At 43.1% G+C, this 14801-nt stretch overlaps 1 protein-coding gene across 1 annotated transcript; it reads right to left on the reverse strand.

Annotated features, from left to right (window-relative positions):
- Positions 1–2352: 2352 nt before the first annotated feature.
- On the reverse strand, positions 2353–14714 carry SLC25A53 (solute carrier family 25 member 53). The gene is made up of 2 exons (XM_004064636.5): positions 14597–14714; positions 2353–7554 (listed from the first exon to the last, which is right to left on the reverse strand). The coding sequence occupies exon 2, from the start codon at positions 7521–7523 to the stop codon at positions 6600–6602; it is 924 nt and encodes a 307-aa protein (XP_004064684.1). The 5' UTR covers positions 7524–7554; positions 14597–14714; the 3' UTR covers positions 2353–6599.
- Between the last annotated feature and the right edge of the window lie 87 nt (positions 14715–14801).

Below are 14801 nucleotides of genomic sequence, written 5' to 3' on the forward strand. Positions count from 1 at the left end.
GGAAAGACTTTTCAACAAATGATATTAGGGCATTGGATATTCATAAGGAAAAAAATTAGACCTCTATTCTCATACACTACAAGAAAATTAATTCCAAGTATATTAAAAACCCAAATATGAAAGTCAAAACCATAAAAATTGTAAATGTTATTATAGTATAAAGGAGTATCTTCATGATATTGGAGTATAGAAAGATTCCTTTGAAAAGACACAAAAGCACTTACCATAAAAAAGGATTGATAACTTCGATATCTATCTTATAATTAGAACTTATGCTTATCAAAAGAAATCACTAAAATGGAAAAATAAGTGACAAGGTGGGAAGAGATGTATGGAACACATATAAAGGAGGAAGAACTAAAATTAAAACAAATAACTTCTACAAATTAATTTGAAAAAGTCATACAACTCAACAGGAAAACATGACAAATGTCTTGAATAAATGCTTCACAAAAGAGGAAATCCTAATGTTCAATAGGCAAGTGAAAAAATGCTCAACATTATTAGTCATCAGGAAAATCAAATTAAGAGATGCCATTTACACCAACTAGATAGGCAAAAATTAAGAAGTCTGATAATACCAAGTGTTGGCCAGCAGGTGGAGCAATGGGAATTGTTAAACCTGGCTAGTAAGAGCGTGAATTGGTACATGCCATGAGGAAGTTAGGCATCATCCAATTAAATTGAAGGTGCTCGTATTCCATAAACCAGTAATTCCATTCTTACATAAGTGCCCTAGAGATACCTGTGTTTATACACACTACCAAGAACATTGATAGTAGCACCTTTTTGTAACAGTCAAAAATTAGGTTTCATCTCACCCCAGTTAAAATGGCCATTATCAGAAAGACAAAACAAAACAGAATCTGGCAAGGATGTGGAGAAAGGGGAACTCTCATACACTGTTATTGGGAATGTAAGATGGTACAGCTATTATGGAAAACGGTATGGGTGTCCCTCAAAAAACTAAAAATAGCACTACCATTATGATTCAGCAATCTTGCTGCTGGGTATATATCCAAAAAAATTTTTTTAACAGTATATTGAAAAGATATCTGCACTCCTATGTTTATTGCGGCACTATTTACAAGATCCAAGTTATGGAATCAACCTAAGTGTCCATCAATAAATAAATGGATAAAAAAATGTGATATATGTACACAATTTAATAGTATTCAGCTATAAAAAAAAGAATGCAATCCTGTCATTTGTGGCAACATAGATGAGCTTGGAGGATTTTTTGTGAAGTGAAATGTGAAGTGAAATAAGCCAGGCTCAGAAAGACAAATATCACATGTCCTCACTCATATGTGGGAGCTAAAAAAGTTGATCTCAAGGAGGTGGAGAGTAGAACTGTGGTTACCAGAGGCTGGGAAGGGTACTGCAGAGGAGTGAATGAAGAGAGATTGGTTAATGGGTGCAAAAATACAGTTAGAGAGAAGGAATAAGATCTAGTGTTCAATACCACAGCAGAGTGACCACAGTATTCAATTTATTGTGTATTTCAAAATAGCTAGAAGAGAAGATTTGGAATGTTCCCAATGCAAAGAAATGATAAATGTTTGAGCTGATGGATATCCCAATTACCTTGATTTGATCATTACACATTGTACACATGTATCAAAATATCACATATACCCCATAAACATATACAATTATTATACATCAATAAAACTAATGAACTGTAAAAATAAAACCTGCAAACAACCAGAATGTTCCTCAAAGTTATCATGAATAAATCATGGTATATTTATACAATGGTAAACTGTACAACAATAAAAATGGATCAACTACAGCTATCTGCAATATCAATGAGTCTCACAAGCAATGTGGAGTGAAACAAGATAGTCACAATTCCAAGTCTAAAAAGCATTTAATGTTTGAATATCTGTAAAACAAAACTGTTGTTTAGGGATGCTTATAAGGAAGAAAACTTATAAACAAAAGCAAAGAAATTATTATTACAAAAGTCAGCATGGGGGCTACACCTAAGATGGAGGGAGGGGTGTCATCAGTGGTGGGGGGAGAAGAGTAGGTTATTAAAGGGCTCTATTTCTTGCTCTGGCTGGTTATTACATGGGTGATGGCTTTGTAAATGTTCTTTAAACTGGCAGTTCTCTTCTGAATGTATCTGTTTTCTTAATGAAATAGAAGTAGGGTCACTAGTTGGAAATGATGAGGGAGGGAGTATTAAAAGATTTGAGGAAAGGAAGATGATATGAAAGAACCAGAGACACTGGAGAGTGAACAGACTAGAGAAATACAGTATTTTTATCTTTTCTGAAAGCTTTTTATATTGTTTCTGATTTATTATGCTTTTTCTCTCATATGCAACGTTATTTTATTAACCTTAATATACTACACTATATATAGTTATCCCAGTAAAATTATAATGCTATTTAGTGTTTAAAAATAAATTGTAAATGCAAAATTAAGTCAGAATATACCATATAATGATTTGTCATAAAACGTTATTATTTCAACTTGAGCTTTATAAAAGCTGATGTAGTTTATATTTAGATAAAAATATATATCACGCATATATTGTGTTGTATGATGGCTTTTTATTCTTTTTTTGACTTTTTATACCAAGTAATTTTAGTGTTAAATTGTATATTTTATGTGTTTAAACAGATATAGATATTTAATACCTCCTTATTTTATTGGTCTCAACTCCTAAAACTCATTTTTAATATCAGAAAACATAGCTCCATTAACATCACTAAACTAAATATTAACATTGACATTTAAAATTACTTGAAAACGACTATGCCCTTAAATTTTGCTCACAACTTTTAAGTGGAAAAAGTTTACAGGTCTGTATAATTTTACAATATTGCCTAGGATTTCATATGAACCGATTTGAAAAACTCAATTATTTAAATTATAACATGCTTTAGTTGTAAATCCATGTTTATATTATAATTGCATAGCTTCAAGCTTCAACATACATAATGTAAAGTTTTTATAAAGGCAAATATAGTAAATTTAAGCAATTATTAGCAGTTTAGTTTTAAAATATACTCTGAGGGGAAAATACCCAAACTTTTTCTGTTGCTCTTACACCACGGCAATCAGCACAGAATATTTCCATGTCCAGATGTGTGGAGTTTTCCCACACACTAAGTGAGCAATCAGTTCTGCAGCGAACACCAGCTGGGTGTACTCCAATTCAATTCTGACACAAATCTACCTGGAGATAGCATCATATCCCACAAGCTGAGGACTAGGTTTCACAAGACTCTTCCCAGGCCCTTCAGACACCAGTTGCAAATCCAAGCCTCCAGAACTTCTGACAGATGGGCTTCAAGTTTGAGTTCACATGACCCCTTCTTTGGGTTTAATTTGCCAGAAAGGGTCACAGAACTTGGGGAAATACTTAACGTTTACCACTTTATTATAAAGGATATATCAAAGGATACAGATGAAGAGATGCATAGGGTGAGGTACTGCGGAAGGGGCTCAGAGCTTCTGTGCCCTCCCTGGGTCACCACCCTCCAGGAACCTCCACATGTTCAGCCATCTGGAAGCTCTCCAAACCCAGTGCTTTGGGGTTTTTATGGAAGCTTCATTGCATAGGCATGATTGATTAAATCATTGGCCACTGGTGATCAACTTAACCTTCCATCCCTCTCCCCTCCCTGGAGGTCGGGAATGAGGCTGTTAAGTCCCAACCCTCTAATGGTGCCTTGGTCTTCCTGGTGACCAGTTCCCATCCTGAAGCAACCAGGGGCTGCCAGCCATCAGTCAATTATTAGCATACAAAAAGATATCACTTTGGAAATTCTAAGGATTTTAGGAGTTGTATGCCAAGAAACAGGATCAAAGACCAAGTATATATTTCACAATATCACATATATTGTGTGAGTTTTCATTTTATTATATTCTGTAATAACTGTGCCGTTGTCAGAGATAAAACACGGTCTCTTAAAAAATAATTTGGATCTACAAACATTGAATCTAGGAATATTGAAAACTGATGTATGCAACTCTCGGATAGTTCAGGGAAAAAATATCCTGTGTGTGTATAGACAGAGTGCACACTTAAATAATAAAGCAAATGGGGAGAAACATTAATAATAGGGGAATTAGGGTAAAGGGGACATGGGTGTTCTTTAAGCTTTATTTATGCTTGCAACATTTTTAAATGTTTGAAATTATTTTTAAATAAGAAGTTAAAATGAAGAAAGGGACATGGATGGACAGAATGACATAAGTGGAAATCACCAGCGTACTTGGGAGATGAATGCATCTTTTTCCTTTCCTTATGCAGACTCTGTGTTCATACTTCCTTGAATCCACAAGTTGAGTACTGTCCCAACACATCCCGATCTGCAGATGTGGAAGCTCATCTTCAGCTCTCCTGGACCAGCCATTTTCTGCCAACCTTGGTGGCAAATGCTCTCTGACATCATACCTCCAACAACCATGTCTTTAATTTCTGTGGCATTCAGTGAGAAGTTCTCACTGCTAAATCTACAACCAAGTAAGACAAATACAGGACAAATTTGGTTCAGTAAGGAGATGCAAGAGGAGGGCATTACTAAGATATCTGTAGGGGGAAACTATAACACATGTCATCTTGGAAATCCTCAAAATCCCAGAGTTGAAACAAATGGTACAGTTGTACAGTGTGATTCTGTTTGTGAAATTTCAGTTCCTGAACTGGTGCTAATAGCAAACATGCCATCAGTAATATAAACTCATCAAATGTGCCAGTTGAAAGTAATTTTTATTATTGTTATTATTATCATCAGCAGCAGCATCATTATCATTAGCACAAAACTAAATCAATTATTAAAAGAAAGCAAAAACACAGCCCAAAGGCATGTGTCTTGCTGACAGTGAGTCAATAACTTTATCGTCATGTACAAGGGACAGCACCCTGAGGATATACCATATCACAGCTTGATAATCAATTCAATAATTTGACCAACGTTATTGAGCACCTAGGCACAATGGAAGATTTTAAAATGCATACAAAAATCCCTGCTTTCAATGAGTTTTACAGTCTAGTAGGAGGTATTGAAGAATACAAGAACAAAGGGTCACATGAGATTAGTGACATAATGGAATCAGTACCCTGTATGAAGTGCTGTTAGAAAGGGGCATCACAGAGGCTGGGTGCGGTGGCTCACGCCTGTAATCCCAGCACTTTGGGAGACCGAGGTGGGTGGATCACCTGATGAGGTTGGGAGTTCGAGACCAGCCTGACCAACATGGAGAGACCCCATCTCTACTAAAAATACAAAATTAGCCAGGCATGGTGGTGGGCGCCTGTAATTCCAGCTACTCGGGAGGCTGAGGCAGGAGAATCACTTGAATCCGGGAGGTGGAGGTTGCAGTGAGCTGAGATCACACCATTGGCACTCCAGCCTGGGCAACAAGAGTGAAACTCTGTCTCAAAAAAAAAAAAAGAAAGGGGCATCACAGAGACTAATGTCACATTCAGTTGGGGAAAATCAAGAACTCCATAGAGAAGGTGACCTCTGAGCTGGGCTTCAAGGAACTGGAAGGATTTTGGTAGACTGGCACTTGAAGAAGGAGCACTGCAGGTGGAAAGAATAGTGTGGGCCAAAGTATGGCCATGGGAAAGTTCATGGAATGTCTGGGGAGAGAACAATAGTTCATTATGGCTAGTGTTTGGGGTTTATGTAAGTGGAGTGACAATATGTTGAAAGTTATATGATGACCATATTTTGAATGGCTCTGAATGACAGGCTAAGATTTCTGATCTTTATGTCATAGTAACTACATTAACCACATCAACAAAATATGCAATTTTCTGTGAAGAGATATGGTCACTTCACTTCCAGGTTTCTTAGGGAAACTCAAATGGTTTCTAGGCAATGTTATCACCTTGCTCTCAGAAATGTCCTAGCAGATAACACCAAGCAGATGTTAATAGCAAATGTTTCTATTTTGCATGTAATTAAATCTCTTCTTTCAAAGTTTTATCCTTTCCATCCATGGGCCACACTTCTTCGCAATCCCATCTCCAGCCCCACTAGTTCTTGTGGCACCTGACGAGTTCATGCAAGCCTAATTTAGGATTTCCAGCCACAGCTGCTACCCTGAAAGTAGGACCCACAGCCTTGAGAAGTGAGAGGTGGTGGTAGAGGCAGCGAACAATATCATGAAAATGTAGCCATCTGAGAAGTTTTATGGAATTCCCATCCTAAGAGTCAAGCATTGTTGTTTGAAATTGGAGTTCCACTCAGTTTGGTCTGGAGGACACCTAGAAGGGTCCCAGAGCTCAAAGTGCCTAAGTAAAGTCATCTTTTTAAGTTTCCACTTATTGCCAAGGAATTCCTTAAAGGAATGACACTTAATCTGGGTTACACGTTATTTAAAGGCCTCCTGGCTCTGAGGCTACTGAAGCTGTGGAGAGACTGGGGCGAACGTTTCTTTTTGACTAAGGAATACTTTTGGGCTTTGTCCTTGCTCAACAGGTTGGTAGTTGGGAACTTCTCCCATGCAATGAGTTTATAGATGCTAAAGGATGGCTGTATTACGCAACCTAGCCAAAGAAGTAAGCTATATAGAACCAACCAGGGAAGATTTAGAATAACAAAGCTGCCATGCCACACTTTCTGCAGCTAGTCAGTCTTCAGCTCTTTCCTGGAGTGCGACTTCCTCTGCAGGAAGTCATGGATTGCCGTAGTGAGGCCCCATGTCACACTGGACCTTAGGATGACCAGGGAGCCTCCACGGTAGATCAGGAGCAGCTTTCGGCCCCGAGTGTTCCACACATCCTGGGCAGAGGCCCACAGACTTGGCATGTTCTGCCATCCAATATGGGACTGCATATTAGCAACCAGCACAATCAGAGGATACAGAACTAGGCAGGTGATTGTTCCATTGACACTACCAGACACCAAGGCAGGAACCCAGTGGGGCAGGCCTTGCTCTGCCAGGCCATCCTGGATGGGGTCCTTGAAAGAAAAATATAGAGCACTCCCCAGGCTGTTCCTGGCCAGGACAGGCCAGAAACCACGATAGTAGCCCAGTGACAGCCGCCCCCAAAGCCCATAAGAATTGAATTCCTTGAGAATGCTGAAGGTGCTGGGGAAGCGAGCTTGCTTGCGACCATCCTGGAGCACATTTTGCACCCTTTCAAAGGGGCTGAGTGCCACGGCCTCCACCATGCCAGACATGAGCCCGGCAGCCCAGCGGTGTCCCAGGGTGTGTGGCCCAACAGGAGAGAGAAAGCACAGCAGGCTATCATAAGTCCCAAACAGAAGAGTCCCTTGCAACGTCTTGGAGAGAAGAGGAGGGTAGATTCCCCGGTAGAAGTATTGAGGACCTTCATGCCAAAGCTGTCTCACAGCCTCTGACACTGCCATGGCATGGATCTGTTGCCGAAACACAACCTTATAGATAGGAAAGGTCAGAAAAGTAGACACAAAGTTGGAAACGGCCCCAAGGGCGTAGGCCTGGGAATGCCAGCTTTCCTTTCCTGGAGCCTCTGCTCGCGTCCTGTGCTGAAGCTCCTTCCCGGGAGAGTGGTTCTGCTCCCCCATGCTGAAGACAACTGGGTGCAGATGGAAGAAACTGGCAAGGGTGGAAAAAAAGAGATTAGACTGACCAATTAATTCTGTTGGCAAGCATTTTCATTGCTTAATTAGAAATGAACCCTAAGAAACTCAGGTCGACGGAAACAAGCAACTCTTTGAGCCAGTTTCTGATATATAAGCACACCCTTAAGAAATTAAGAATTAATTAACTTTAAATTAAAAGAAAGGCAATCGGTTTTTCTGGACAGAGCCACCACTACAGTATTTTGCTGACACAGCAAATATTCCAATATTCAAAGGATTACGACTGAAAAACATGAAATAGAGGAGGGGAAGACTCCAAAACTTAATGCATCAACTTTCACGACATGAAACTCTGCATTTTGTAAGCTACTTGAATAATACATTGCTATTCTGTTTAAAAAAATCTGGCACTATCTTGTAGAGGCAGAAAGGCATTTAACAGTTGAAGTGCAATGCTTTCTCTAAAAGTTGGTATTAAATTTGGGGAGGGGGAATCTCCCCTCGCCTTTCTCTCCATAGATTCCTGCTCAAGTTGTAGCTGTTTCATGGCAACGCCCAGCCCCCCTCCAGCAAGTGAGGAAAGGAAAGAGCAGCTGCTTCTGGAAGTTTAGTGCCTAAAGGCTCAGCACCTGGCAACTTCTAAGCCTAACCTTGAAGACCTGTAGCTATATAATAGAGCAGGGTTTCTTAACCTCAGTGCTATTGACATTTTGGGCAGGATAATTTTTTATTCTTGGCGCCTGTCCTCTGCACTCGAGAATGTTCAGAGGCTCCCTGGCTTCGGCTCACTGCGTGCCAGTAGCACCAGTAGTGACTTACACAGTGTGATGACCAAAAATATCTTGAGACCTTGCCAAATGTCCCCTGGGAGGCAAAACTGCTCCCGGCTTAGAACCACTGTACTAGATAGAATAGGCAGTGCAAGGACCCCAAACTATTGCTCCTTACCCCAGAAAGGCCAGGAAGCAGATGGCTAGTATGAGAAGCAACTTGGAAGCCAGGACATATGAAGGAATTTTGGGATCTAAAGAAAAAAAATGAATGCTCAGAGCAGATCTGAGGGAGTTTGCCAGAGAGGAAAGAGGGGGTCCCTGGGCTGACGAGACAGGGTGTGCAGAAGCCAGAGCTGCCACCTCAGGGAAAGGAACAGAGATGTGTGGGTGTGGGGCAGGAGGACAGGGGAGTGGCGGAGGGGCATGATGGCCAGGACGGAGGGCTTCCATCTACAGTGACAGGGACACAAAGCTTGGCAGGAACTGCAGACCCACAAGTTTCACACAGAACCCTGGGCTATGTGATGGGGGCATGAAGGTTGGGACTCTAATTAAGCTAGCAGGCCAATGGGGAACCAGAGAGTCCAAGCTGAGGTCCCCAGGGAGGAGTAGAAGCCACACACTGCAAGAAGCCCAATGCAGCCTTCCCGAGGCTGCCAGGCCAAGAATCCGCCTTGGTGTACTACTCCTTCCAAAATCACTCCCATCAGCTCTGCTCTTCCCTAGCCCCTTCTCCCTGCTCCATCCATCTCCCCACAATCCCATTCCTATCCCCACTGCTGCATCCATATCCCCACAATCTCATTCCTATCCCCACTGCTCCATCCATATCCCCACAATCTCATTGCTCCATCCATCTCCCCACAATCCCATTCCTATCCCCACTGCTCCATCCATATCCCCACAATCTCATTCTATACCCCCTGCTCCATCCATATCCCCACAATCGCATTCCTATCTCCCTGCCCCATCCATATCCCCACGATCTCATTCTATCCCCCCCTGCTCCATCCATATCCCACAGTCTCATTCATACCACCCTGCTCCATCCACATCCCCACAATCTTATTCATAACCCCACCCTGTTCCATCTATATCCCCACATTCTCATTTCTATCCCCTTTGCTCCATCCATTTTCTCACAATCTCACTTTACCACCACGCCCCTCCCCTGGAGCCACACTCACCTCTTGGTGGAGGCAGATGGAGGCTCAGCCTCCTGTACTCTGCCCATAACCACCTCCCCCTACCCCCACATTCTATGATGGCCTTAAGCCTCAGCCTCCTTTACCCTCATAGCCAGTACACTGGGAGGACCCCTCTGCCTCTGACCCTTTAGCTGAGAACTGAGCAGGAGTAAAAACTCAAGAGGCCCACTCTTTGCATCCCTTTGGGCCACCTCTGGCCCCTGGAAGCCCCACTTCCATTTCTCCAGAGCCAAAGGGGACTCCTCCCAGATACCCAGGCTGCTAAATCTACAGGAGCCCCCAACAGTCCTCAGCTCTCCTATCAAAGATCTTCTTTCCAAAGTCTTACCTTCACCTAAATAAGGACAGGTGGTGAAGTAAATATTTGTCCTTTCTTCTACCTCAGAGTGCAATAATGTTCCATTTCCTCCCTACCATTTATAAACGTGTTCACTGACACCATGAGGCAGGATGATTTAGCAGAAAGAAAACTGGGCTAGGATTTGGCAGTGCAAGGACTCCCAACTATCACACCTACCCCAGAAAGGCCAGGCAGCAGGTGGGGTAGTATGAGATACCAGCATTCTAAGTGAGTTTTATTATCAACTTGATGTGTGACCTTTAGAAATTCAGTGACATCTTGGAGCCTTACCCACCTGAGCTGTAAATGGAGCAGAAAGGGCAAAATAATTTTTAGTCATCTCCATACTGTATCTGTCAGAGGGGGGTGATATTGGGGCATTCCGGTCAATAGTTGATAGATGAATTGTACTTTTCAATCCCCAACTCCTTCTGCCATTTTTGTAAATCATTTTGGGGGATTAAAGGTGAACAATAATTGAGAAACATCTAACCTTAATATGTAATCCATTTTATAAATCCAATCCTTTCCATTTTATGGGAGGGGAGTTCGTGTTTCTCCCATGTATTTTCTGTTAAGATGCCAGGCTTTGGAAAGGGCAGACAGACCCGAGACTGAATTCTGCCTCTGCCACTTAGTTGTGTGACCTTGGACAAGACATTTCATTCAGTCTCAGGTTCTTCAGCTACAAAACAGGGGTATTAAGATCCACCTCAAAACGTTGCGGCAGAGATTAATAACATAAAATGAGACAAAGTGGTTGAGAATCCATAACATGGTGGCCTTGATAAGAAGGATCAAAAAAAGATGCTTCTGGACTTCACTATCTGTCTCCACAGAACGCATGCTCCTTCTGGATGCTCTCGGGACAGCCATAACCAGATACAGGGGCATTTGGGAACAAATCTTCTGTTCCCAAGGGAGGCAGGGAAGCCCTTACTTCCACGAATAGGAAGGTGCAACATAAGCAATCTAGGAGAGCCTGGCCCCTTCACATGAATTCAAAGTATAGACCACAGAATGGACCTAGAGTTGGCCTTAAGCAGATATCACCTGTACCCTATGACCTGCCTCCTATGTTTACAGCCTAGTAAAATGAGCCCAGGGGATTCCAGACTCTCCCAGCCAGTCTAGTCCACATGGGTAGCCTGTGTGACTGCCCCAGGATCCAGCCACAAATGAATGCATTTGTCTGTTCATTCAGGGCATCTCTCAGCCAGTCCTTTGGTCTGCTCACAAACATGTATTGATCATCCACTAAATCATTGTGGGTAAACCACCATGGAGCTAGAGTGAACAGAATTTGGTGCCTGCCCTCAAGTGCTTAGAAATCTAGTCAACTAGCTTGGGAGACAGGTCAACAGTGTGCTAAACTCTACAGAAAGACAAAATAAAGGGTACAGTAATGAAGGTGGAAGCAAAAAGACAAGAGCAATTTATTCCACCTGAGAAGGGGCATATGACTCAATCCTTAATTGAGTAGAGTAGAATAGGCTGTTGTTAGGTAGGGGAGTGAGGGCAAGCCTTCTAGGCTGAGGAAGTGGCCTAAGGCACATAGGCTCAAGAGTGTGAGTTGTGCATGGGGCTGGCCTACCCCATGTGGTGAGAAGGAAATAGAGCTGTGGTTGACAGAGAGAAGCCCATTTAAGATGAGGACCACATTTGTCTTCTCCACTGCATTGTGCTGTAGGGCACAGAGATGGGCTCTGGATACAGCCAGCCCTGGGTTTGAATTTCACTGTGTCACTTCCTAGCTTTATAACCTTGGCCAAGTTTCATCATCTCGCTGATCCTCAGTATCCTTATATGTAAAATGATTGTCATGAAGGATGCATGAGACAAAGTACGGAAAGTGCTTAGCACAGCAACTGGTATATAAGTTGTTCCATAAGTTATATTAGTAGTTTCATTTTTTAAAAATGAGATAATAGGAATAAAGGCAAGATAACAATTAAATTGTTCTAAAGGCTGCAATTGGTCTAATGAACTGGGTTATCTGCAGAATGCATTTTGGACTGCTTGTTTGGAAGGCAGCAAAGAAGAGTTTTCATGGGCTTTGGAGTTCGACATCCCTGGCCTGCAGTCTCAGTGCCTCCACTTACAAGTTGTGAAGCCTGACACAAGTTACTTAATGTCCCTGAAATTCAGTTTCCCTATCTGCAAAATGGGATACAATAGCTGTCTCAACAGGGTTGCTAAGAAGCTTAAAAGAGATAACAGACAGAAAGTTCCTGGCACAAAGGAGGAAGGCAGCCAAAGGCAGCTATTATTGTTTCAATTGAAAGCTTTATCTCCAAACCTTCAAGCTTTTAAGGTTTATTTGTTGAAATTAGAAAATGTGGTCTCATTAGAGCCATCAGTTGGAACACACTCATACACGTGAGGCCAGAGATAGGATGTCCTGTATCCAATTGAAGCCAGGTTGCAAATACTACCCCCATCCCTGCATGAAGAGTCCCTCGCTTTGTTCTAGTAGCCCAACCCTGGCACCTTTACACAATCCATTTCCTGTCATTATTTTTGTCAGAGCACTGAGATCTATTCTTGGTCCTATGTGATTCCATCCCTACCAAGTCCAGCTGCAAATACCTAATTTGGTGATGAAGCCAATTTAAACACTGAACAAGACTCTTCTGGGAGGTAAGGGTCAGATGTCACGGGATGGGGGAGCAGAAGCAAAAGTCTGAAGGAAACCTAAGAGCAACTGCCAGCATCACCCCTAAGTGTGTGAGGTGAGCAACTTGCCTTCTCCACACATCCACACTTTCCAGCCTCCACCACCACTACCCCACTGTTCCATCCACAGACCATGATCCTGAGATGGAAGGTGCTTATCTCCAAATTTTTATTGTTTACTCCAAGGAACTCTAGATCTTGGGGTTGTAAATAAGAGGGCAGAAAGGAGCAAGTGAAGTACCTTGGCAGACTGAAGATGAAGCCAACAGCAGCGGAAGGGCATCAGACTGTTCACTTGCTTCCAAGCATCAGGAGTCAAGAACAGGCCCCACAGGAGCCTCCTAGCCACACTATACATAAAGGAAGTAATACCTGCTCTCTAAGTCAGGGAAAAATGGAGCAGGTTTTCCAGCCACTGCCTTCATGGTCATTCACTTTGGACAGCCCTGCATGCCGTTTCCATGGAGTTGCTCCTTCTCTGGGGCCAGTGATGCCAAATCCAGCAAAGGAGAAGTCCCCTGAAGAGCTCACAGAAGGGCAACCTAGCAACCTGTCCTTGAGCCAGGAAATGAAAGAGCTATATCAGCAACAGAGAGCTGTGGTTTGGGGGTTAGGTTAAATGGGGTTTGATTTCTCACACTTCTTCATCAAGCATGGCTTGAAGAAGGAAGATGTTATGACAGACCCATTTGAAAATCTGCAAAGCTGTGGGCTCAGAAGAATGTACAGAGTCCAGATTCTTTGCATACAATTCCAGGAAGGACCTCGGGTAGGAACCTGTGCTCTGGAGTTACATTTCATGACAGATATGCCATGGGCAGATACACTGATGGCAAGCCCATTTACTTATAACCTTCAGCATCACGTGGTGGTGTTTAGAAAAGTGGTTCATGAATCTCTCTACACCTCAGAATCAACTACGGGGCTGTTTAAAACTACAAATCACACTCTTCACCCCTAGTCCTACTACATCAAAATCCTCCAGGGGTAAGGCCCAATAATCTACATTTATAACAAGCTCTCCAAAATGATTCTGAGGCAGCCCACCTTGTACTCACACTTTGGTTAATAGCATGAGTTCTGGATTCAGAGACTCAGTTCAAATTTTGGCTTCACCTTGTATTTTCAGACAAATCATTTTACCTCTCTGAGCCTGGCCTCTTTGGGGTCACAAAGGGCTGTAGAAATAATGTTGCTTTTATAAAACAGGCAGCTTGTTGTGTAAAAAGAAAAAAAAAAGAAGAAAAGAAAAAAAGATTAATAAAAAAAAATGAAAGAAAGAAAAGTGCCAAGAAGAGTTTCCTCTTCTGTACAATGGGCACCATAAAGGTTGCCTTCATCTTCCCTCAGCCCTCTCCCCACTACCTCCTCACCTGCTCCCTCAGCACTATTATCACATTGAGACTGCTGTTGAGATGGTTTGAGACTACCTGTGCAAAAATACTCTCCAGGCAGCACTGCAGGGCAACGAATTAGCATCTAGAGAGCAACAGACGGTGCTAGGTTGGAAGCTGTAACTTATTTGCTGCAGGATACAGGCCAAAACTAGTAACCTGTCTCTCTCTGGCTCAGTTTCTTCATCTGTGAAATGGAGATAACAGTTCTTGCTCACCAATTCTATGCAATCCCAAGTTGGTCCTCCCATCCTGGCTTTGGTTTTTCTCCACTATCCCTTAATCTAACAGAATAGAGGAGTGTTGGCAAGGGGCAGCCTTTGAAGTCAGACATGGTGACTTGGGTGTGAGCTCTTAACTCTGCACTTCCTAACTGTACTGCCTGGGTGCTTCAGTCCTTTCCTGTTAAATGGGCACACTACTACCTCCTTCACACGGCTGCTGAGAAGAGGAAAGGAGATGTCCATGCAGGCGCCTCTGCACACAGAAAGCACTCAGTAAACGCTGTTTCCCCGCTTCCCCCTATACAAAGGTGAGGAACTCTCATTGTTCACTTGGTTTCTGTCCCACCTCGTGTTTAAGGTATCCGGTCTAAAAGCCCGGAGGAGAGCCGAGGTGTAAGGGGATAGGGAGAAGGGAAGAGATGGGGTAGCAGCAAACTCACGGATGAAAGGGAAATGGGCCCAGTCCGTGCGTCCGAGCTGCACTTGACGCCGTGCCGCCTCCCGCGCCGGTCTGCCGCAGCCCCCGCCCGCCGGCCCGCCGGCCAGCCGGCCCGCTCCCCCTTCTTGCTAGCAGTAGCTTCGGGGCCGGAGGCTGTGCGGCGAGGCCGCCCCCTCGCCCCGCTGATTGGCCGCGTCGCCCGGCCC

This window comes from Gorilla gorilla, chromosome X (assembly GCF_029281585.2).
Source record: "Gorilla gorilla gorilla isolate KB3781 chromosome X, NHGRI_mGorGor1-v2.1_pri, whole genome shotgun sequence".
NCBI classification, from domain to species: Eukaryota; Metazoa; Chordata; class Mammalia; order Primates; family Hominidae; genus Gorilla; species Gorilla gorilla.

What these genes read in the sequence shown, in the direction of transcription:
- SLC25A53 (XM_004064636.5), bottom strand. Translation starts at nt 7,523, where the DNA reads ATGGGGGAGCAGAACCACTCTCCCGGGAAGGAGCTTCAGCACAGGACG.